Source organism: Lampetra fluviatilis, chromosome 23 (assembly GCF_964198595.1).
Source record: "Lampetra fluviatilis chromosome 23, kcLamFluv1.1, whole genome shotgun sequence".
In the NCBI taxonomy this organism is placed as follows: domain Eukaryota; kingdom Metazoa; phylum Chordata; class Hyperoartia; order Petromyzontiformes; family Petromyzontidae; genus Lampetra; species Lampetra fluviatilis.
Window position 1 is genome coordinate 9,783,204 of NC_136297.1, and position 24,161 is coordinate 9,807,364.

General features: G+C 48.3%; 2 protein-coding genes across 2 annotated transcripts; one reads left to right on the plus strand and one right to left on the minus strand.

Annotated features, from left to right (window-relative positions):
• Positions 1 to 110: 110 nt before the first annotated feature.
• Positions 111 to 6,798, minus strand: GNG13 (G protein subunit gamma 13). The gene is made up of 3 exons (XM_078867141.1): positions 6,702 to 6,798; positions 2,667 to 2,818; positions 111 to 216 (listed from the first exon to the last, which is right to left on the minus strand). Exons 2-3 carry the CDS (start codon positions 2,777 to 2,779, stop codon positions 111 to 113), a joined length of 219 nt encoding a protein of 72 aa, XP_078723267.1. The 5' UTR covers positions 2,780 to 2,818; positions 6,702 to 6,798.
• Positions 6,799 to 10,644: 3,846 nt separating this feature from the next.
• Positions 10,645 to 24,161, plus strand: LOC144940751 (synaptogyrin-2-like). The gene is made up of 4 exons (XM_078867142.1): positions 10,645 to 10,770; positions 19,558 to 19,798; positions 20,298 to 20,428; positions 21,382 to 24,161. The coding sequence occupies exons 1-4, from the start codon at positions 10,663 to 10,665 to the stop codon at positions 21,574 to 21,576; spliced, it is 675 nt and encodes a 224-aa protein (XP_078723268.1). The 5' UTR covers positions 10,645 to 10,662; the 3' UTR covers positions 21,577 to 24,161.

A 24,161-nucleotide genomic window follows, 5' to 3' on the forward strand; every position in this document is an offset into this window, starting at 1 on the left:
AATTCACAGGGACGGGTGACTGACATGACTCTTAACAGCGATTCCCACGAGGGAAAGCGAAGGGGTCATTGTGAAACGGTTGAGCGACACGAGCCCCCGGGTTTCCGGGGTCACAGGATGACGCACTTGCCCTTGTCCACCCAGGGGTTTTCCTTCATGAGCTCGGCGTTGAGGATGGGGTCCGTTTTTTCCCCCTCCTGCACCCAGCCCACCAGACTGTCCCCACGCAGCACACCCACACAGCACACCCCTCCGATGACCACGGTCTGCTACATACACTGCGAAAGAAGGTTCAACACATACGTACGCGCCCCCGCGTTACTTGCATACAACACATGCATGCAACATGCTGTACATAGTGTATGTGTGTACGTGTACATCTGGTATTTGATTTTTTGCGTGTGTGTAAGCCGAGATCTTCACAATAAAAGTTTGTATTGGTTCTATCGCTAAACCAACTGCTCTGTGTTCAAATGCTTGCGTAGTTTTTCGTGGTCGTTCCGTGTCGCTCTCCGACTTGTTTTTTTTGTCTTTACCGGGTGCCGTTCGGTTTGATGTCTGACGTTTCACTCTGCGAGCGCAATCAATGAGCTCAATTTTTTTGTGTACTGTTCACAAAAGGGCCTTCCAGTTGCAAACAATGAACGCTGTTGTGGAAGGGGTTCATAGGGAAAGAGCCGGCCGGTAATACCAGATTGCGATTAATCTTTGCAGAAAAAGCACTCTTGCTCGTTCAGCTCACTGGCCAGTGGCTGATTGCGTAGAACACCGTGTGGAATTTACGTATTTGCAGGACATTTAGAATCCTCGTGAAACACTCTGCTGTATGTTATCCAGCTGGCTCCGTCAAGGCAGCCCTCCTCCGAGCCGAAAACTTCAATCCAACGTGATGTGACATGCACCCCCTTGAGGGGCTTTCTTTTCCCTTGGTTTTTCATTAAAAGAAAAACAAGTGCACTGTGAACTCTGTGACCCGAGTTCAGTTCCCGGTCACGGTTAACATCAGTGGGCAAGGTCCTGGGTGCGACCGTCACCAACCTGCGTTGACCGGCGTGATGAAGTATGGTCATTCAAGCTGCATGACCGACACGACATGGGGAGGAGGAGGCCTTCTAGCAGTAGATTAACAAAGGGCTGTATTTTATTTTGCACCAACTGCCACTCCTATGGCATGCAGGCCCTGGCCCTTATGTCGTTGTATATAAGGAGTCCGTCCCTGAAATGTGTCAGTTATTTTTGGCTTTCTGCTTGGGATGTTTGCAGTTAGAACAGAACAAGTTTGGATAAATAGATTAAACAATATACCTCCAGCAGTGGATAAACCGTGGCTGACTGATGGGTGTAGCGTCCCAACTCCTGTACTGCCTTTGCCGGGCAAACACTGGCAACATCCTTAATTTTCAAACAAATGCAATTGCTGTATGTGATTTAAATGATAATTTGCTCAACTTTTGTCAATTCACAGACCTCGCCACTGTTGGTTGTGTGGATTGTTTAACGGGAATCAAACTCGGGTCTCGGTGTGCAGTGCTCAAATCGCTGTACTACTCTTCCACCTTGGTGACTTAAAGGAGCAATAGTACCTTTGTAAAAAAAAATACATCACTATGGTGCTGTGGTGAATGAAAGAGATGTCATTTGAGAAGCGATGTAGCTAACAGTGCAACAGCACCTTGTGTTGGAGAACGGGCATTGACAACGATTATACTTAAGTAACTTGATCAGACGTTTGTATCCATATTCGTGACACATCTTGTAACGCGTCAATAAAAAAACGTGTGACTTTAATTGTCTCGTGTATGAACTTATCTGAATTATTCGCAAATAAAAACTGAATTCACTTGATAGCTTTTCGTTTTCACGATAATACATTGTCAGCTACACCCTCCACCATCCGGCCGAACAAATCAAATCAAATATTGTTGGTTCTTTCGGTAAAGTCACGTAGAAGGGTGCTAACGTTAAGAAGAAAAAACCGCCACTTTTTTCAAATTTTCTTGCTGTGGTTTTCACACTTGATGATGATTGCTTGTGTTGCAATCGAAACGTGAGAATTGTATTGCTTTAATATTTTATTATTTCCCTTCTACGTGACTTTACCGAAAGAACCAAGAACATGAATCCCTGCAGCCACGAAAGCTTTAAATCGAAAAATCAAATCAAGTTGTCACGCCAATCGATTTGGCTTTTTCAGCAATCCGGAGCAAGCCAAGTGTTGCCAAGACCGTAGGCAGCCGGTTGCGCGGCTGGTTAGAGACGTCTACGCGTAAACTAGTCGGTTGTAATGCAACTGAATGCTCAGGTGAGCGTGTGTATGTGTGCGCGGTAGTGTAGCGGTTAGCGCGCTGCGCTATGAACCTGGCGACCCGGGTTCGATTCCCGCTCACGGCTAACACCAGTGACGATTATCTGAACCGGTCCCGGTCCTGGGCCTCCCCTAGGTCGACTCAGCCTTAAATGAGTACCTGGTGCGGTGTGTAAACATCGCCACTGGGGAGACAAAGGCGGTCGGGCGTGGTGCTGGCCACCCAACCCCCTCGTGTACCGTTCTGGCCTTCATAGGTGCTCGCAAACAGCACTTGCCCCTACAGTCTGTTAAGGCTATACGGGGGATCTTTGTTTATCTTTGTGTGTGTGTGTGCGCGCGGGAGTGAAGGAAAACGCACGCGGGGATGGTGACGGACGAGAGCTCCCGCGCGTACTCGAGCTGATACTGGAGGCTCTCCACCTCCAACTGCATCCGCGGCTCGTCCATCTCGTCATCGTCTTCGTCTTCCATGGTGGCTCCAGGTGGAGCTCACGGACCTCTGCGCTCGCGCTTTCAGCCGGGCAAGAGAATTGCACGCGGAAGAGGAGGAGGAGTTTGCGGCACTGGGAGAGACGCGAGAGACGTTTTGTTGTCGCAGCCAATGTTATGATTCGTATTTTGAATTTTAGGACGGGCCACGTAACGTTCTGGTTCAAATGTGAGTTGTTGTGAAGACCAGTGTTGGATTGAGCTAGTGCGGGGCCTGTAGCATATGTTATAAAGGGGCCCGGAAAAAAAACATGAAAACACATACATTTTTAACTTGCATAGTAAAGTAATTGTATTATTGTATTTGCTATACAGCCAGATAATACGACAAATCGCTAACCTTAAACACCCAGTCGTTTGTAAAAGTTGAAGGCGGTATAGTACTATAGTAATAGAGCAAGTGCAGAATCACTGCACCGGAATTGATAGCTTGAAAGCATTTAGCGCGGGTCCTTTGAAAGTGCGGGGCCCGTAGCATATGTAGTAGCTACTTTTGCTACTATAGGATAATCCGGCACTGGTGAAGCCCCTCCTCCACCACACGACACAGCCAAAGTAACTATTTGTCGCGCGTACAAGCGTTTAACGGGAGAAAGGCTTGTTTCGGTATTATTCTTCAACTTACAGGTGAGCTGAAACAATAATGGGCGCGTGTTAAACGCTTGTCTCCTGGAAGACCACGTATTCTCCACATTATAAGACGCATCCCCAAGTTTTCGAATTGCTTGTGTCCTATGCGGTATTAAATTGTTTTTTTACCCTTCTATCTGGCAACAAAACTGACACCTTTTTTACAAGGAGTCATGTTTGCATAGACCACAATACCTGCAATCATAATGCAAACAAAAAACATAACTCTAATAATGTATGCACTGTCCTTGAAGTTGATTGGTCCACACCCGAGACAGCTTTCCTTAGAGCCTAGTCTCACATGGGTTGGACCAGATGACGCCAAAAGGTGTCAGTTTTGTTGCCAGATAGAAGGGTAAAAAAACAATTATCATATTTTTTACTGGCAAATAAGGTTCCAATGGTCCTATGCGGTAATTCACGATCCCGTGCGCTAACCACTGCGCCACACCTCTCGACCCCAACAACAGCAGTTCCACATCGTCTCCAAATAGATCCGAACTAAATGTAAAAACAACTCAACACGTTCGTCAATAACACTGTGGCCTTAAAAGAAGAACCGTACATCATAGGCGACGTTTCGAGCAATGTTACCTTTTTCATAGCACGTGAACGCTGTGCTAAATAAACGTGCCGTTCACAAGGGTATCGTTCACAAGTTGGCTTCCACGTGTCTCGCTCCGATCACGCGCTGTGCATTAGGTTCTGCAGAGAAGCGGGCATCCAGCCACGTGGAATCGCCACTACCTTTGGAATTTTTTTTAGCACGTGATCGACTCGGGTGATGATGTCAAATTTCGCGATATGAGATGCGCGTTGCTTTGTAATTGTGCATTGCGGTCGTAATGTTTATGGGTTTAGTGCCTCCAGTAGGCATGGCAGACTTAAAAGCTCAGGTATTTTTTTAACTGCACTTCACCCGACTACATTCCAAGTCTGCCATGAGTTATTTCCCTAACCATTGCAACTTTCTCTAACCATTATATAAACGGAGTGGTAGCTCCTGCAATCTCTCATTTACTTGATACAGCTGTCGTGGCTGTGACGGTTCCACCTGAAGACGGAAGCTTGTGTTGCCTCCGAAACGTCGTGATTTTTATTTTATTTTACTTTTATTAATTTTCATGTTTTTACCTACGTGACTTTACAGAAAAAACCTAAGAACATGAATCCTTGCAGTCACGAAAGCTTCAAATCTAGAATCATTGCAACTTTACAATATGTTACTGCCTTGTGACGCACAGAGCTGTCAGTGTGACACAAAGACGCGCTCACATGCACAAATCAAAGACAAAGACAAAAGATCCCACGTGCAGCCTCAACAGACTGTTGGGGCAAGTGCTGTTAACGAGCACCGATGAAGGCCGGGACGTCACACGAAGAGTAATCTGGCCAACACCACGCCCGGCCGCCTTTGTCTCCCTGGTGTAGATTTGTACGCATCGTATCGGGTACTCATTGGGGGCTAAGTCGACCTAGGTGTATCCCAGGACTAATCCCAGGACTCGTTCAGATACCCGTCACTGGTGTTGGCTGCGAGTGGGAATCAAACTCGGGTCGGTTGGGCTTGTAGTGGGTTCAACTGAGTCACAGACGTACTCTTTGGAGCCAACACATTTATTGATACCAACACAAAGGGGTAACTGCCCCTTCAACAGATAAGAACCTATGGTGGTGGACCACCAGCAGAGCCGGCCCAGCCACTAAGCGACCCTTGCAATTGCAAAGGGCCCCGTGGCCAGCAGAGGGCCCCCTAGAGTCACTGCTAGCTAGTGGGTGAAACAAATCATACATCAAAGGGGCCTCCAACCAAATTTTGCTTAGGGCCCCCAAAGGTCTAGGGCCGGTTCTGACCACCAGGCTAACTACACTATAGTTACACTGGGAGTAGGGGGCCGTCCATAAATGAGTGCGTATTTCAATTGCCGCTGCACTCTGATGTTGTAGGAGAAAACATTTATTTAAAAAAGTCTATTTAATTAAGTAGAACGTGTTGTTTATATTTATTTAAAGTTGCGCATTTTGATGTGACGTCACATTTCTCACCCCCCCCCCCTCGTCACACATTGTCACAAATGTCTGACCCCCCCCCCCCCCCAGGTGCGTGACGTCATTTATGGACCACCCAGCTTGGGTCCAGGTGTTGGTGACTCTTCTCGGACGTAGAACGTAGATTCTTCAGGATATTATTTGGATCTTTCGGTAAAGCCACGTAGATTGTGATAACCACATCAGCCGGACCCTCTGGGGGACCCGGCTTGTATCCTCTGTGGTGTGGCTGGCTCCGCCCTTAGCCACGCCCACATTCGAGAACACTCGAGCAGGATCTCGACCCTGACACGTGACCACCCCAAGCCCCCACCTGAGGGGCCCTGTGTAGACTTTAGCGGTCACGTTTCCTTTGGGGTCAACCAGAGTGCCATGGCCCTTAGTAACCCCATTCCCTTGGCCGGCACTCTCGCACCCTATCCTGTAGGGGTCGGCATTGCACAGTGACATCCGCGATGTCACTCCAGGTTCGTAGCGTGGCGCTCTAACCACTACGCCACCGTGACACAGAAGACCGTTATCTTTAAGTATATATAACATGATGATGATTGCTTGTGTTGCAGTCTAAACGTCGTGAGAATTTTATTGTTTTATGTGTTTTATTATTTTAGTGTTTCCCTTCTACGTGACTTTACCGAAAGAACCAAGAATATGAATCCCTGCAGTCACGAAAGCTTTAAATCAAAATGTATATAAAACCTCGTGTTGAAACAGCTCTCTCGCTGGTTCAGCAGTTCCACTGCTGGATTATTATTTTCCGCCTGAGGACGGCCGCTTGTGTTGCGATCGAAACGTCGTTAAATATTATTTTGTATTTTGTTTTATTTTTCTACCCACGTGACTTTACCGAAAGAACCAAAGAGTATATATTTAAGCAATTAGAGTATCCCGACTGCGAATACGATGACGTCTTATAATAATAATAACCACCATGCCGTCACTAACTCTGGACTATGTTTAACGAGGCACTCATTTCACGGGGCCATAACTATCACATTGAAAAGTGGAATCATATTTTTCAAATGCGTATCTTGTCCAGTAAATGAAACATATTCGTTTTCATGAAACGAGCAACGACAATCACGATGTAACGATACCGTTTTGTCGAACTAACGAAACGATTATCGTGAACCATATATCGTGAACGATATTAACGTCGGCGCTTGTATATCGCGGAAGTCGTGCGTGCGCGCGCGCGCAACTCCACGTGTTCATCGAGACTTACCTGCACGACGCGGTCTCGTCCACGTGTCTGAGTGGCGAGACGCGAGTTTGATGGATGCGTGTGATCACGTAGCACACAGAAGACAGAGAGGTCCCCGCGTAAAGCCTACGCGCACAGGTGTGGACAAGGGGTTGTCAGTGAGCACCTATTAAGAAGGGTGGCGCGGCGCACGAGTGGAAGAAAGAAAAAACCGCACCACGTAGCTCACACTCACAACACAGCCAACTCACTTGTAGCCCAGGTATGCTGCTATGCGATGTGAATTCTCCACTGCTGGCTTTTATCACGATTCGTGGTCCGGGGCGGAGTCAGGCGGATGGATGGACGATCGCTCGTTGGTTGCCGAGAGGTGGCGTTTTTGATGTGGATTTCTTTTTTTTTTGGGGGGGGGGGGGGGGAATTATGACAACAATATTCGTAATGCACGGATTATGGGCCTGCGGAATACAAGACGAAACCCAAATCTGATAACGCGCCGAGAGCTTTCACAGCAAAATAAAGCCGAGATTTGTGCGACAGATGCGGTCGTGTTGAGCCGACCGAACATCTGTCTGTGTGTGTGTGCGCGCGCGCGTGTGTGTGGGAAGCGGTGTGGTTAGGTAGCAACGGTGGTTTCATTTCTTCTCGGTCACAGTTATACCTTTGAAGTTTTTGTGACTGCAGAGATCCGTACTCTTTGGTTCTTTCGGTAAAGTCACGTAGGTACAAAATAAAATAAATTCAATCACGACGTTTCGGGCGCAACACAAGCGTCCGTCATCACGCTTGTGTTGCGCCCGAAACGTCGTGATTTAATTTATTTTATTTTATACCGACGTGACTTTACCGAAATAACCAAAGAGCACAGTTATACCCTTCCCTTATCTATGCTTGCGATACGTGGAGCCTTCTGAAGGAACATCCGTGCCGGTTTAAAACATTCAGGGTGGCCTACCTGCGAACCATCCTGGATTTAACCGGGCTGGGTTGTGTCAGGAGCTCGCAAATCCTTGAGAGATCTGGACACATTCCCATCGGTGAGCTCTTTCTACAGACAAGGCTGCGTTGGCTGGGTCACGTAGCCCGCATGCCCAGCCAACACATGCCCATACTCTTAGTTATTTCGGTAAAGTCACTTAGGTAAAATTTTAAATTTAAATTAATAAAAATAAAACAATAAAATCACGACGCTTCGGAGACAACACAAGCTTCCGTCTTCAGGTGAAACCGTCACAGCAACACATGCCCAGCCAAACGCATATCCAAGCAGCTTCTGTTTTGGATGAATAGAGGGGGCTTGACGGGCACGGCACGGGCTAGAAAAGAGATGGGCTGATGTGATACAGGAGGATGCGAAGCTGCGTGGACTTGCCGCTATACTGATACCAGTGGTGCCATGTCAAGATCGGCCTCTATAGAGGAGGTCCGTGAAGGACGTTACTGGACAGTTGGAGGCAGTCGCCCTCCAAACAACACAGCGGAGGCCGGAGAAGCGACGCTCACAACAATGTGCGGAGCGCCAGGCGGATAAAACGCAGCAAGGTCGTGGGGAGCACAGCTGGCGTATCTGCCAGTCACCGAATTCAGTCGACCCGTGGCACCTGCAGGGTCTGTCCCGTGACCTCCTGCCAGCGAGCCTTCGACACTTCACGTGGCCTCGAGGTGCACCTAACCTGGCACAAGCGACGTGGTTGACGTCACCTCCACGACGTGGCGAATGACGGCTGTTGTTGTGGGTCGCTGTTGCAGGTATCGGTGCCACAGTCGGTCAGCGCTACGCTGCGCTACGAACCCGGCGATCGGAGTTCGATTCCCGCTCACGGCCAACACCGGTGGCGATTATCTGAACCGGTTATGGGCCTCCTCTAGGTCGACTCAGCCTCAAATTCGCACCTGGTGCGGTGTGTATAAACATCGCCACTGGGGGAGACAAAGGCGGTCGGGCGTGCTGATAGCCATACTACCCCCTCGTGGGGCCGTATTTATCTTATAGTGGAACACAGTGTCGCTGTCTTTCTGTTTGTCATTATTTGGAGGCGCGTTGGTCGGCCTGGTGGGGTGTTGGCTGTTGTGTTGGCCGGCTCTCTGTGTTGTGTTGCATTGTGTTTCTAAGTTTACTGTGGGTTTTTTTCTCATTCATTCTTACCTGATGACGGTTGCTTGTGTTACAATAGAAACGTCGTATTCTATTATTTATTTATTTAAATGTGTACGTACCTTTACCGAAAGAACCAAAGAGTAATTCCTGCAGTGACGAAAGCTTCGAATCGATTGTGGGGCTGTTTGCGATGCTTGTGGTGTTAAGAGTGTTTGTAGATTTTGCGGTGAGTGGCGTGAAGTCGTTTTAAAGCCCCGCGCCATGGAAATTCGCTGGAGTTGGGTTATAAAAAAAAAATCATCTTTACCTTCGTGATCATGGCAGATGCGGGTACCTGACGCACAAAATGGAAAATGTAAATTGTCCAGTGTGGGACTGCGGTCATCCAGAGCACATACCTGTCAACCCCTTATCAGCGCCCTACCTGGTTACAGACCAATTCAGACCTTTTTGGTCATCCCGTGCCCCTTAAACATCTCAACGTTCATCCTCAAAAGTCCCATCACAATGTTTGTTGCTCGTATTGAAACGGCTGTACGCCGTATGGACCTGAAAACTCAGTTTATGACGTTATAAAGCTCTGCCCCCCCTTCCCCCCAAAAAAACATGCTTCAAATCGATTAAAACTATTGTCATTGTAGTGCGTATTTAATGTGCCGCTGCACTTTGATGTTGTAGGAGAAAACATTTATGAAAAAATATATTCAATTAAGTAGAACGTGTTCTCTATATTTATTTAAAGTTGCGCATTTTGATGTGACGTCACATTTCTCAACCCCCCCCTACCCCCCTCGTCACACATCGTCACAAATGTCTGACCCCCCCCCCTAGGTGCGTGACGTCATTTATGGACGGCCCCTAAGAGCGCAGTGAGCTTAACCAGGTAAGAATGAAAAAAAACACATTGTTTACTTTTGTTTATATTCATTTTTAAGTGATTTATTTACCTTTCCTATACTTTTGCACTCCTATCGTGCTTTTTTTTATTGTTTGTTGTTGTAACGTTCTGACCTGCCACCTATTATATTTGTATATTATAATAAATAATATTATTTGTTATAGTAATTGTATTTCTATTATTATTTATATTATTTTTATTTTCATTATTTATTTTTACCTACGTGACTACCGAAAAAAACCTAAGAGTAAGAGTTTTATAGCTCATCGGATTCCTCCAGATATAAATAAATATTACGATTCTAGATTTGAAGCTTTCGTGACTGCAATGATTCATATTCTCAGGTTTTTTCGGTAAAGTCACGTAGGTAAAACATTAAAAGTAATGAAAGTAAAATAAAACAAAATAAAATTCACGACGTTTCGGAGGCAACACAAGTCTCCGTCATCAGGTGGGACTGTCACAGCCAGATTAGCTGCATCAAGTGAAGCAATGATTCAAGATGTAATCCCTTATAAGCAAGTTGAAGGGGGGAGGAGAGGGGGGGGGAGTTCATCAGAATGTGGTAGCCAATGAATGGAACGTATCGGGAGGGGGGGGGCCAACAAAACATTTGGCGACGGCTTGGACGCGGCTGCTGCGCACGCCAACACAATGGGCAGAAAGGGGGGAGGGGAGGTCTGATACACATGATAGAACAAAGGAACGAAAATGCCCATGTTTATACGGAGACTTGTGTTGCCTCCGAAACGTCGTGAATTTTATTTTTATTTTTGTTTTGTTTTGTTTTACTTTCATTACTTTTAATGTTTTACCTACGTGACTTTACCGAAAAAACCTGAGAATATAAATATTACGAGCCGTTGCGTGATGACGTCGCGAACCCACGCGCCGACGAGACGGCGTTGCGCGGTGACGTCACGAGCCCACGCGCAGCGACGTCGTGACGTCACGCCACAGAGCCCAGAGACGTCGTTTGGCTTAAAATGGAGGGAGCGGAGGAGAGCGGTTTCGGCGCGGGCAGAGCGGGTGGCGTCTTCGACATCGTGGCCTTCTTGAAGAAGCCGCTCACCATCCTCAGGCTGCTGAGCTGGGTGAGCGCGGTAGATGCATGAAGAGAGGAGAGGGGATGGCGTTGACACGGCGGCGTAGCGGTGCGAGGGGAAAGACCGAGTGCTTAGGCCGGCGCCTCGGTCTAGCCTGAGTGACTGCCCGGAAGGTGGCTCTCTGGGTCGGCTCACGGTGCGCGCACGAGGGGGGTGGGGGTCACCCGTCCTGCTTGTACGGATTTTTATTTTCTAACACTGCAAAATCGCCACCTCGGGTGTTAATGGTTTTATCGTGGTATTTTCCAGCGTAGCTTTGATTCGGGTCACGAACGTAGCCTTCCAACCACTGCTTCAGAAAGTCTTTAAAGGATTGAAGGAAGCGATGGCGAGGCTCTGTGAAGGCATCTTAAGCCGGAAAACATTTCCCTTAATCCCGGAGACCCGGAGCGCTGAAGATGTCTCGTCAATTGTACACCGCCCGATTTTTTTACAGCGTTTTAAAGCAAAAATATCGTCACATTTAGTCGTATATTGTCATTTTACAGTAAAAAAAAAGTGTCAAAAATATATAGAATCCCTGAAGATGTTATCACGTTTATACATAACGTTATAAGTGCTGTACTCAGTGTATTGCCCTGTGATGTTTATTACATTTGGCGGCTGTTAACGCTACTTTCGTTACACGCTTCTCTGCAACGGCCCACATTTGTCAGCGTGGTTTTGCACGTTGCCTCCATGGCCCGCTGTCACGCGGCTAAGTCGAGCGCGTTTACGCTTGTCAACAACCACAACAACCCCGTGGCGTTTTCGAAGGGCCCGTGTGTAATTACAGCAAAGATGATGTTGCGAGGCCATGGCTTTAAATAGTGGCGATATCCGGGGCAGGGTGGTGAGCATTTTTGTTTGTTATGATGGCGGTGATCATGGTTGGTCATGGTGGATTATGATGATGCACTTGTTGTGGGTATATCATGGGACCTCCTTTGCCAGTACCAAAATATGAGAATACGTTTTCCCCTTTTTCTCTGGCCACAAAACAGGTGCTGAGATGTTAAAACACCAAGTAATCATGTCTGCATGAACCACAATGCTTGTGGTCAGAATTGAAACAAAAAACTCTGATAATATATTGCCATTGTCCTTGAAACTGATTGGTCCACACCATAGACAGCTTTCTTTTGAGCCTCGTCTTGGGGGTGGGGGGGTGGTGGAAATCTGCACCCAAAGAAGGACGCAGTCGTTGTGGGTTAAAGCGGCGGTCCCACGGCCTTAATTGATCATTAATCTCGCGGGACCGCCGTGATTTTGGCAGAGTACGTGTTATGGAGTGACTCAGGCAGCCAGCTATGGCTGCGGGGTTTGGTCGTACATGTTATGTATATCGTTTGTTGTTGGATTTCAATCACAGTTCCTATGATCACTGTTCCATTGTTTTTGTGGCTTTATTTTGGTGATTTTGAGGACGGTTTGGTCTGGCCATGCTTGTTTGTTGTAGTACAGAGTTGGCCTGATAACTTTAATCTACATTGTCTTATGGTTGTTACTCTTTGACTTGCATCCCACTGGGATTTTTGCACACAGCGTTGAAATGCGGTGTTTTTTTCTGGAAGACTTTGCTGTTTTTCCAGGATTTTTTTTCTGTTGCGTGTAGTCACTTTAAGATGTTTCTTGTTCATGTTTTTGTTTTGTTGCACCTGAGTCAAGAGCCGCATGGCTCACAGGGTTATACCTAATAAATAAAAGAAACTGAAACGTGGCAGCGGCGCGTTCTTGATGCGGGCAGCCAGGCCGGGCGGGCCTGCCTTGGCCTGTTCGCGTCTGTCCGTCCCAGTTTTTCGTTATCCGTGGCAGGCACTATGTTACGTTTTTTTTACTCGGTGTTTGAGACGAGACTCAAAAGAAAGCTCTCTGGTGTGGACCAATCGGTTTCAAGGACAATGCATATATTACCAGTGTGTTTTTGCGTTCTGATCACAATTATTGTGGTTAATGCAGGCACGATTCCTTGTAAAAGATTTCAGTTTGGTGTTTTAACATCTTATAACCTGTTTTGTTGCCAGAATAAAGGGAAAAACCCTATTATCCGTGTTTTTTGCATTCTGACCACAAATATTGTGGTTAATTTCAGATATGATTCCTCGTAAAAGGTTTCAGTTTGGTGCTTTAACATCTCAACACCTGTTTTGTTGCCAGAAAAAGGGAAAAACTTATTCTCACTTGTGGGCATGTTTGTGTTGTTGATTGACTTGGTGTTTTGGCGACGAGCCTGCGTTTCTCGATCTGTAGGCATCACGGCATAAAAGCGGGGCGGATGATTTCCTTTTTAATGTCGGCAGCTGTTGCGGATGATGGACATGTTGGCACGTTTGTGTTGATGAGTCACTGTTGCTGGTTGTGATTATCGTGTCGCGTGAGGCTGGTGATAATGGCTGATGCACAACTTCGTGGACGTTGGATGATTAACGAACGACGTTGAAGGTCGTGTGGAGTGATCATTCATGGACGAGAGTGCCCGTGGGTTGTGCTGACGACAATGGTTGATGGTTATGAGGAACGTGTCGGTGTGGGTTACCGGTCATCGTCGTTCATTATCGATCCACTGCTGGATGAAGGCCCCACCCCAAGATACCGTCGTACCATCGCACGATCCGATTTCATCGCTCCATCTTGGCGGCGTAACATAACCCGGGCGTGTTCCCTGATTTTCTGGCACACCACCATCATCATTAAAAGCCTGGCCTTTTATGTTTTCTCTTCTGGGGGGGGGGGGAGGGGGTAATCTGCACCCAAACAAGGACGTGGTCGCTGTGGGTTAAAGCGGCGGTCCCACGGCCTTGATTGATACTTCATCTCGCGGAACCGCCGTGATTTTGGCAGAGTACGGCGTGGCAGCCAGGCCGGCCGGTCAGGCCTGCCCCTTGGCCTCTTCGCGTCTGTCCGTCCGTGGTTTTCGTTATCTGTGGCAGGCACTATGTTGGGTTTTTTTTATCCTCTCTCTCTCCCGATGGGATTATTAAATCCTTTATATTAAGTTCACTTGCTTGCTTGCGCGCTTACGACCGTGCAAATCTTTCGGTCGTTTTTTAACCCACTTCCCGTGATCCGATCGAGCTGACATTTTGCACACAGACTCGTTGTGCGTGACAATTTATTTTCGTGAAAATTTTTTTCCAAAATGTTCCACTTTTTAGGACTTTTTTTCATATTTAATTTAAAATACCAATGCGATAAAAATGAAACTCTTACTCAAGAAAAACTGAAATGAATAATAAAATAAAACCGATGCCACGCATATAAAGGATTTATAGTGAAAAACTTTGTTTTTACGGGTTAATTTTTATCGAATGTCAGTGTGCGTGGAATCCTCACGGAAGTGCAGTGCATCTAAAAGGAGTGAACGAATAACTGTGCGCGTTACAAGTTGAAATTATTATTATTTCGAATTTCACTCCCAATAAAATGGTCGAGTGTTTTTGCGAACGTCCCATGCTCACCACGCCCGCGACAGAGACGCCTTTATCTCCTCCAGAAAGAGCCACGTCGACTCAAGCTGCGCACTAATTGTGTTTGCTTTCGTTAATCAACAACCCGGAGCGCCGCCGCTCGACGTTGCTTGCGAACGGTTCACGTCATCATTATGATCGTGGCACCTCCATCGTTGTAATTGCACAGATCCTATCCCCCTGAATGTCAAATTAGTCTCCAGGACCGGTTTTGTTTGCTTCAGACATGCTGTATAACACAGCAAGGTCGACGTGGTAGCACACTGGGTGCATCTGACCATTGTCAAAGTCCGCTAACACGCCTGGGTCTGAAGTTTGATTTGAAAACTAATGTCGTGTTTGTCATAATTATTTTATTAATTTATCGGCCCCCGCATCTTTTGGACGTATCCGTCCCTCCCTCGTACTATAATTACTCCTACTATATCAGATATTTGTCTGATATAGTATTAAGTATGAATCATAGTTATTTTTCAAAAAGGGAAATTGCGTGAAAATAATTCCGCTTGCAAAACGACCAAGATGTGTTTCCTGTTTTTTGTGTGTTTTATATATTTCATCATCGGTTATATCCATCGCTCTAAGACCCAGGACATTGATCAACTTGTACTAATGCACGGCTTCAGTAGCCCTTTAACCCTGCTATGAGCCGTGCTATCGCTTTCCGAGTCTACAAATAGAACAAATCGACTCTCTACCTCCACTGAGAAATCAACTTCTGCCTCCTTCGATTTAACAACATCAGCAACTTAAATTTGTAATGTTCCCATAACCTATCGACACGTCTCAAGAGTGCAACATTTAATATGGGAAAAAAACCATGAGCGAATGCGATGGGGAATGAGCAGGGGGAAAGGTTTAAAAGTTTGACTGCGTTGAGTCGCCTATACGAAGAGAATAACTACATGATGTCCGCAGACTGACTAAAAACCGGACGAAAATATCTGTAGACTCAGGTGGTGTGTCCCCGACTCGTTTAAAATGGAGTTGCAGGGTGGGGGAAATCAAGGATGGATTCTGTTTGACAATTCTAGAAAGTGGCAGCCATATGGCTGCTGGCAAGTCATGTGCTTTGGGTTCACAAGTAAACAGACGAGGAAAAGGAATTCCACCGTGATGAAACTTGACTCGGGGGTGGAGGTGGGGGGCTTACTGCTTATCAGACACAACTCTCAGCATCACTCTCTAGTGACGGGGGTGTCCTCTCTTCGAACAAGAATGTTCTGCAGGAGAAAAATATATAAATCAATAGAGTGTCGGCGAGGTGTGTGCTGCTACTACCACCCTGGCATTGCGCCACAAGCAGTGAGGGTGGCTCATGTGAGTGTCTTGTGATGTGAGTTCCTGGCACCCTCCCCCCCCCCACTTCTCTGCGGGTGTCCCGCGTGACCTGTTCTCATGTGACCGTACCAGCTCGGCCTCCCGTAAGGCTGATGATGCCACAGGCTTTCCTGACTCATTCCCTGTAATGGAGGGCCACTTTGTACAAAGTGCCCATGAGCAGACGTTTTCGTCAATGTGTTGCTGCTGATGAGGGCTTGCTATTGTTTTTGTTGTTGTGACTTGCTAACCCCCCCCCCCCATACTCATCTCTGAAAAAATTACTTTATAGCTCATCCGATTCCTCCAGTCTAAATCAAGATTCTGATTCACGCCGCGAGTGTTGTGGGGGTTGAACCACGCTTCTCCACGTTGGTCAGTGTAGGTTGGTGAAGTCGTGTAGCAGCAGTGTTTTGCAAACGTGTGCCGTGTTACATTTGGAATTATAGGAGAAGACAACCCTCGTGTCCCACCTCCCCTCTCTTGGTCGGTGCAACACGGCACACAGACGTCAGCCCCCACCCCCGGCCCTCTCAACTCCCTTGGTCGTGCATGCGCAGTTGGGAAAACACACAGTGAATGCAGAGACACGGACAAGAATACACTCGCACACAGACATGGAGAGAGAGAGACGCAGGGACACGGAGACAGAGCCACTCGCGCAGACACGAACACACTCGTGCAGTTGGGCAAATTCGTGTCACGCTTGCAAAGCGACCAGGGGATTGTAAATTCTGTCGCGACTACAACGCATTCTGACTGACCCACCCGGGCTCACAGTGATGTTGTGGTTCGCTGTGCCGCCAAGATTGAGCTAGCTTGAAAGTGTGCTTTGGATTGAAAAAGGTTAAGAAGCTCTGCTGTACAGCACTTGATTTCGCTGCACTGCCTTCTGATGCCCACCATGCAATCCCACAATAACACAGGCTGCCCCGCTCACAATGTGGGCTTTTGACCACGCCTTAACCATGCTGGTTGATGTGGGTTGGTGAAGGTGGAGAGCGTCGATGTGGGAGCATAGAAGTACGATACAGCGATGGACATTTCTGCGCTCTCCTTAGCTGCCCACCGCGTAGCACGGCAGTCTGCGACAACACGTCCGGTTGTTGTAGGCTGCATGGGGGTTATGCATCCAAGTACCAGCTAAGCGTATCCCTGCTTCGCTTCTAAGATATGACGAGATGCACTCAGGGTGATTTGGTAATCGGTGGGAGGGGGACCCTTTTACAACTGACACTCAACACCCACATCTTCTCCTTCACCTTCAAGTCAACCTTTTAATTTTGACGACAAACCCTCGTTAAATGTCATGTGCTTGTTTTGGGTGTGGTTTTGTACACATACACCTACTCGGATATCTAATTCCATCAATCATTGTACATTTCACACATTTACCTTTGGCGTAACTGCATACTTGGTTTAAACAAATGCTGTGGGAGAGGCTTTGTTGACATTTGTAAACAGTAGTAAATAATGTGACTATTTATATCTAAAAAAAAACTTACATGATTCGCAAAACTTTTTTCTGGATCGTGCCACATTATGGTATTTAGGCACAATTCTATTTTAGGAGTATTTTGCTTGTGGGAGGTAACTCGGAGAACCCAGACGATGTCCACGTATACGAGATGATAAAGTTCTACCATTGTAGGTTAACCCCACTCGCTGTACTGCCACCTCAATGATCTCCTTGCAGACCCCGGTGAGATTAGCACTCAAAAATGTTTTGCGCGTCCTCCACAATTTCGAACCTCCGAAGTGGCATGCGCCGCACCCGGCATGTAGTCTGTTTAATTAGTGAAGCGCGTGTGTGTGTGTGAGAGCGGTCATGGGCATCACTTGGGTCGAATTGGTCTCAAATGAGTACCTGATCCGATGTGTAAACATTGCCACTCGGGAGACAAAGGCTGCCGGGCATGACGCTGGCCTGTCCAGCCCTCTCGTGTGCCGGGTTAACCTTCACATGTGCTCGGTAACAACACTTGCCCCTAATGTCTGTTAAGGCTATATGGCGACCTTTGTTTTGCACGAGCGTGCACACGAAAAGTTTTTTTTTCTTTAGTCAACAATGACTTGGGAGGATAAAAATCGTCAGGCATGGTGATGCCTATGTTGGGGCCGCTGGTCCCCGAAGTCCCTCCCTGCTCCGTGCCTATGGCAGGGGCTCCGCCGTGCGCCGACCCCTCGCTGCTCTGCGAGCAGCTGCTGCCGTCGCTGGGCTCATCGCCCGACGGCTCCCCTCCCTGGTCCGTCCCTCCGCGAGCTCGTGTGAGAGGCATAGCTCGCCGCACGCCCTCGTTCACCTGCAGACGCTGCGTTGTCTCTCCACGGATCACGCGCTATTAAACGGGGGTCAGGGGTCGGAGGGCGAACGACGCTGCCCTCACACTGCGCGAGTCCCGGCGGCGACAAACGGAGCGGGGGCCTGCGGACGCACCGACCCCTTCCCCCACACTACGAGCGCACACACCTGCACACACGCGACACCCACTCGTGCGCCGCTCTACGCAGCGCTCACTCACGTGGCGAACCACTGTGTACACACACGCACCCACACGTTCACACTGCTCGACAAGATCACGCGAGGCCACGCTTCGCTATTAATGATTTATTATTTGCTACCTGCGAATTGATGTTAAATCAGTTTGAGTCGACGAGGCTAGCCTATTCTACCACCCCTGAATCTATTCTCTATTTATCGGCTATGATCCTACTTTTACCTCCTTACTCACCGTTAAGTGTCCACGGCGGTCCGCTGATCCTTGTGCTAACAGCGTACCTCGGTGCGTCGCACGGACGTCCGGGTCGCTGGCTGGAGCTGCGTCTGGTTGCCTGGCGCTGGAGTAAGAGAGCCCGATCTCTCCTTTGCCCCCCTCTTTATCCTCCCTACATCAAAGGGATGCGGCTCCGCGCCGGACGGTGGCCCTCAGCTTTTCCTTAACAATGGGCTCGCGTCCTCTAGCACGCGCACCGCGGTTCCGGGCGCCTGTGATATGCCAATCAATGTGCGGCGTTGCGCGGCGTAAATTCTAATTAATCCCTTTCCCTCCCTAACAATGGTGCCTGCGCGCTCAAGCGTAATTATCCCAACCATCCGTGACTATGCGCAAGAGCCCCTGCGGTCCCGCTACTCATGCTGTCCCGTCCCTCCCCTGCTTGCCCCGTCGACACGTGGGTGGTGTGTGTGGGGGATGCGCTTCAACCGCGGTGGCCGAATGCCCCTCGCCGCGGCCATACCATCTTAAGGCAGGTCGCAGCGCCGCGGTGCAACGTAGCGTCGGGGGAGGCCGTCCAATTCCCTGATCGCCGGAAACCGTGAGAGTTAATCCCGATAAGGGTTTCTCGGATAAAAACCGGTCGATCAGGTGACCTTCCCTTCCAGCTCTATGGGGGGGGGGGGGAAATGCGTGCGGGTGTGTTCATGTGAGGTGAGGTGAGGGGGACGAGGGGTTGGCTCCGTTGCTTGGTGGTGGTGAGGTCGGGGGTGGGGTGCCTGCCGAACGGCTTCGTTGCGGCGGTATCACACCTACGATTACCCACTCAAGAACAAAGCATGACTAAGGCGAGATGACATTAACTAACCTGAATGAAGACGCAGACAATCTCGAAACATTAGATAATTCAGCACACTGAAGACAAAAAAACGAGAATTGGGTAGAAATGATTATGTAATATTTCCATAATTGGCTGACCTAATAATAATGGGGGAAGGGGGGGGTTACTCACCTCTCACACCAACATTTGATGACTAAGAGTTTTACTAAATGTTTGACTGCTTTACCAACGATACTAGGAGAATAACTACATGAGAGCCACAGGTTAAGACTTGACGAAAATTTCACGGTATGTACGTATGTTGAACCTCTTTCGTGTACCGCACGTAGCCAACGTCCTAATCAGAAGTGCGGGCGGTCGCAGGTTGTCAAATAGACTAAGACTAAGTGAAATAACAAATGCTGGTTACATTAACACTGGTTGGTGTGTGCGTGTGGCCGCCCGCTTGTTGCAGATCTTCGCAGTGGTTGTGCTCGCCTGCATCACTAATGAGGGCTACGCCAACTTCGATCCAAAAGGGCCCCCGACCCAGTGCATCTTCAACATGAACGGCGACGCGTGCCGCTACGGCGTCGCCATAGGCGTCATCGCCTTCCTGGCGGCCACACTGCTACTTGTGTTGGACCTGTACGTGCCAAGCATGGCGGGCCCGCTGGACCGCAAAAACATTCTGCGCGTCGAGGTCGTCTTCTCCGGTGAGCGCTCCCACGCCCTACCGATGGCACCTGTGCACTCATCGCCCGCCGCTTTAGCACGGCCCATTCTTAAAATGCTTCGCATTTAGATGCTGCGTTAGTCGACTTTGCGTCCTACAGGGTGATAGATTTATGGCCACGAACCGCCAACACCGACTCTCTGCGCAGCACATTCTTGCAAAGATGTCGTCGCACTTGGACGCCGTAAATCTACGTCATGTTTTTGTGCGCTTGATTTGTCACGTAATATATGGGGGGGGGGTCACGGTTCGCCACTTAATTTCTTCTCGTGCGGTGCACGTGGAATCTATGAATCTGAAACGACGACGCGCGCATGATTCGGTGCGCACTTGCCGTGGCACCTGTCTCGTCTTAGGAAGGGGGGGGGGGCTTGCGGGTGGCAACTGTGCGAGTATAAACTGAGGCGCGGAAACAGTGGGGGTTGCTTGCCAGAGGTGTTAACGGCTCGGCCATGTGCTGTTGTTGTCGTGTGGTGCAGTGCTGTGGACGTTCATGTGGTTCGTGGGCTTCTGCTTCTTGACCAATCAGTGGTCGAAAACATCGACTCAAAAGAACGGCGACGCGGCGCGTGCATCCATCAGCTTCGCGTTCTTCTCCATCTTCATTTGGGTGAGCAGACGCGTGACATCTGCACAGAAGTCATGACCGTGACCCAGATGAAAGTGTTTTTTTTTACTCCCGAAAATTCAAGCCCGCCACGGTGACCTCCCCCCCCCCCCCAACACTGCGTGACACACGAGAGCGATCTAGGGAGTGTGCCGCTGCTTTGGTTTTCGAGACTGCTGGGTATCGCTTCCGATGTGGTTTTGGAAAAATAATTTAAAAAAATCATGACGTTTCGATCGCAACACGAGCAATCGTCTTCAGGTGAAAAAATACAGCAGGCGGACTGCTGAAGCAGGAATAAATCTACGTGACTTTACCGAAAGACCCAAAGAGTATGAATTCCTGTAGTCACGAAGGCTTTAAGTCTCGATTTAGAAACATCCGTTTTAGAGTATTTGGCTGCTATTCATTTCCCCACGTGATAAGCCACTTCGTTGAGCCATTATTTGTGGCCAGGTCGCTTCTGAAAAAGAGCTACATAGCTCAGTGGACGTTACAATGTAAAAAAAAAATGTTCATTGACTATCTTTAAAAAGGGATAAAGGTGCAGCCCTGCAACGAATTACTCGTGCCACTGCTGGCAGAAGGGCCTCCGCTAGAGGCAGCTCAAGAGATTTATTGAATGGGTGTTTGACCCTACACTTGGACGCTGGCTGTACTTATTGGGAAATATACGAGTACCCCACGTTATACCCCACCACAAGCAGTCTCCCGTGCCGCTATCTGCAGTTTTCCCGTTATACTCCTGAGTGGACAAAGGCGGCGGGATTTAAGAAACTTCCCAGATGTTGCAGCTGTCATGCTGGGAGATGGAACCGGCGACCTCCACATTGCAAAAGCTTTCCAGTAAAAAGGCAAAAAAATTATGGGAAACTGATAAAGTGATGTTAATGTCGTGAAATTTTATGTCATTGTGAAAAACGATCGTGTGTGTTTTTCAATTGCAACGTGTGCAGGGTTCCCTGACGTACAACGCCTACAAACGCTACCAGGTGTTGTCCGACCCGTTTTCCCAATCCTACGCGGACCCCAGCGGCACGCCATACGCGCCCTACACGGCCGGCAGCGGCGTCGACTCGCGCGACTCCTACCAGCAGGGCCCCTTCACCGAGGCCGGCACTGCACGTGGCTACCAGGACCCGTCGTACTGACGGGGCCCCCCAGCTGGCCGGGCCACTCCCCTTACCCATGCCACCCTCCCTAACCCTCTAACCCCATTTCCACTGGTACATCTGAGCCAGGGCCCTCAACTGCAAAAGCCTGGCCTCACAAGACGTGCGAATCTGCCCGAGTACCAGCCAAGCAAGGCCCCTGGATTGGAGGTCATAAGTTTTGTCACACGTTGTCTTGTTCAGTACATTGTGTGTGAGCATTCGTGCGTTGCGTGTGACGTCGGCAGCACGGATCAGATTCTGAAGTGGAAAAAGCAATCTGGCACCTCCTCTGAGTCTTGTCCGGCTGCCTCGGCATGGCCCCGGCATGTCTCGGTTGTACAGTGGAAAAGGGGTACCTGATCCCTGGGGTGTCGCGCCTACCTGTCAATCTCCACCACCCCCTTTCTTCGGCTCACAACTTTAACATGGCACAAGGGGGTCATCCCTGTTGTTGTCATCGTCAGGTGTGTCAGACCCTCACCTGGGGCACGCCTTGCTCACGCAGAATACAGCAGCGTGGGGGTGGCGGTGCCGTGAATGGAGGACTGACGCAGTCCAAGATATATGGGGATCCTCAGACACTCCCATGCCATGAAGCTGTGGAAGGTGGTGATGGTGCTGGTTATGCCATCCGGGGGATGTTTTCTCGAAAAACAGTGCCCTTCTTGAATTTCTTATATCACCTAATACACCTCAGTTGTTGTTTTCACGAGAGCTGGACTATCCCATTCAAGTGTTTGATAGAACTCCGCCGATTATCAGTTTGATTACTCGAATAATTGGATAACGCAAAATTTTAGAAGCCTGCTGCAATTTTTAGTCGATTGGTGGACTCGCTCGGCCCATTGTACCCCAGCTGTAGTTTTACAACCTTTGCCTCGTGTCCAGCAACCCCATCGGATATTTATACAATGTGGTGATACACAAAACACTGTGTATAGTTTTCGTGATTGTTTGCAGTAAACGTGCGATTACTGGTTTTCATTGTAACATGAATCGAAACTGCGGGATTCTTAAAAATCTAAACACTTTATTTTAAAAAGCCAACGACAACTCTTAAAAAACTTGCCCTGGCTTACATCATTATTGCAAACGTGGGCTCTGGTGCCAATGCGCGCATGGAATTTACAGCACAGCAGATGATATGGATTGGTGGTTGTTTAGATACTCTTTATACCACTATAAGCAATGTTAAGTCTCTTTGCCAAATGTACTACAGGGTGGATGAGTTTTGTGTTTTTTTCCCACTGTACAAAAGTAATACTTTTGCCAGCGTGGAAGAGTAGGCCAAATACGCACGAGAGGGGCTGTAGAGCACTCTCAAGTGGGGGGGAGGCCCTTCTGCCACCAGTGGCGTGAGCGAGCAATTACAAAAGAAAGTAAAACCAAATACTGTTTACTATATCACTTATGACGTATACCACCCAGAGATGGGGGTGAAAAATGTTCCGAGCTGGCACAAGGCAGTATTTTGATGTATAAAAAGAGTCCATAAATATATACACAATTATACATTCTATTTGCCTGTAGTTTACTTTTTTTTACAAGTTACATTAAAATTGAGCGGGAAGCCAATCTGCGCTCCGAGTGAAGCGTTTCACAGTTCGGAAAACTCGCCGCGATGATTCGCACTTCTGGCCGAGCAACAACCCAGAAAAATGACATCGTCGGTTTTCTACACCAACCTGTCCACCAAGGGTCTATCTCGCCGCAGCTGTGAAGACCGTTCTCTTCAGCTGTGCAATTGAGCGAGTATTTCCGTCACATTACCTATCGGTTCCTCGGTCGGACAGAACAATTAAGCGCAATGCCAAATTTGTACAAGGTGGTGTTTTTATTATTCCCCCTCCTGCTGCCGTTGGCGACTTTACCAAGATTCTCAAACTCGTTGCGCTTCGCAGTCTGGTTTAATCACGGCCGGATGAAACCCGGATGCCAACGCAGGATCTCGGCCGTGCCAGCTCTGTACACCGACATGCGCGTTCCAAGTCTGCCAAGCGAAAGTGTCCGCTTGCAGCGATGCGACTTTGTCGCAACCTTCTAGCCGGGGAAACCTGAAGGTGGGGGAGGGGCCCCCTTTGTGTCAGCAGCGCGGCCACTCTTATGGTTGTCGCAGAATAAGCGGCTGAATTTCGTTGCAGTGCCATGTATTTTTCATGGTAATTTTCGTTGTGTTTTTTGCAAACTTTGTTCGCCTTTTCTTTATCAAGGGCTGCTGGCAAAGCATGGTTTTCATTTTGATCCTCTGTTTCAACAGCAAAAACCTGTGCCGGTTTTTTTTTCAAATCTTAAAATATTTGTTTTCCTTTTGACGATGACATTTTAATTATCAATAATTATATGCATTTTAATTTTGAATGTACGTTTTATATTTGCACTCTGTGATTATTGCCAATGTCTGGTTTGCGTGTGTCATCCAAACTTTGGATTGTTTATGCAGGTTCTGTAAACTTGGTAAGGTTGTCGTGTTCTGTTAAGTGTCGGCACCTGGGAACACGGTAGCGGTAGGTGCCACTTGGATTAACCAAGACTTCGAGATTTGAAAGTTCAAGAAAAGTCCACTTCACTGCACAATCAAACCA

What these genes read in the sequence shown, in the direction of transcription:
- LOC144940751 (XM_078867142.1), top strand. Translation starts at nt 10,663, where the DNA reads ATGGAGGGAGCGGAGGAGAGCGGTTTCGGCGCGGGCAGAGCGGGTGGC. An exon ending in TCCTCAGGCTGCTGAGCTGG is followed by an intron (nt 10,771 to 19,557) that starts GTGAGCGCGGTA and finishes CGCTTGTTGCAG; the next exon opens with ATCTTCGCAGTGGTTGTGCT. An exon ending in TCTTCTCCATCTTCATTTGG is followed by an intron (nt 20,429 to 21,381) that starts GTGAGCAGACGC and finishes CAACGTGTGCAG; the next exon opens with GGTTCCCTGACGTACAACGC.
- GNG13 (XM_078867141.1), bottom strand. Translation starts at nt 2,779, where the DNA reads ATGGAAGACGAAGACGATGACGAGATGGACGAGCCGCGGATGCAGTTG. An exon ending in TCGTCCGTCACCATCCCCGC is followed by an intron (nt 217 to 2,666) that starts GTGCGTTTTCCT and finishes GCGTGGGGACAG; the next exon opens with TCTGGTGGGCTGGGTGCAGG.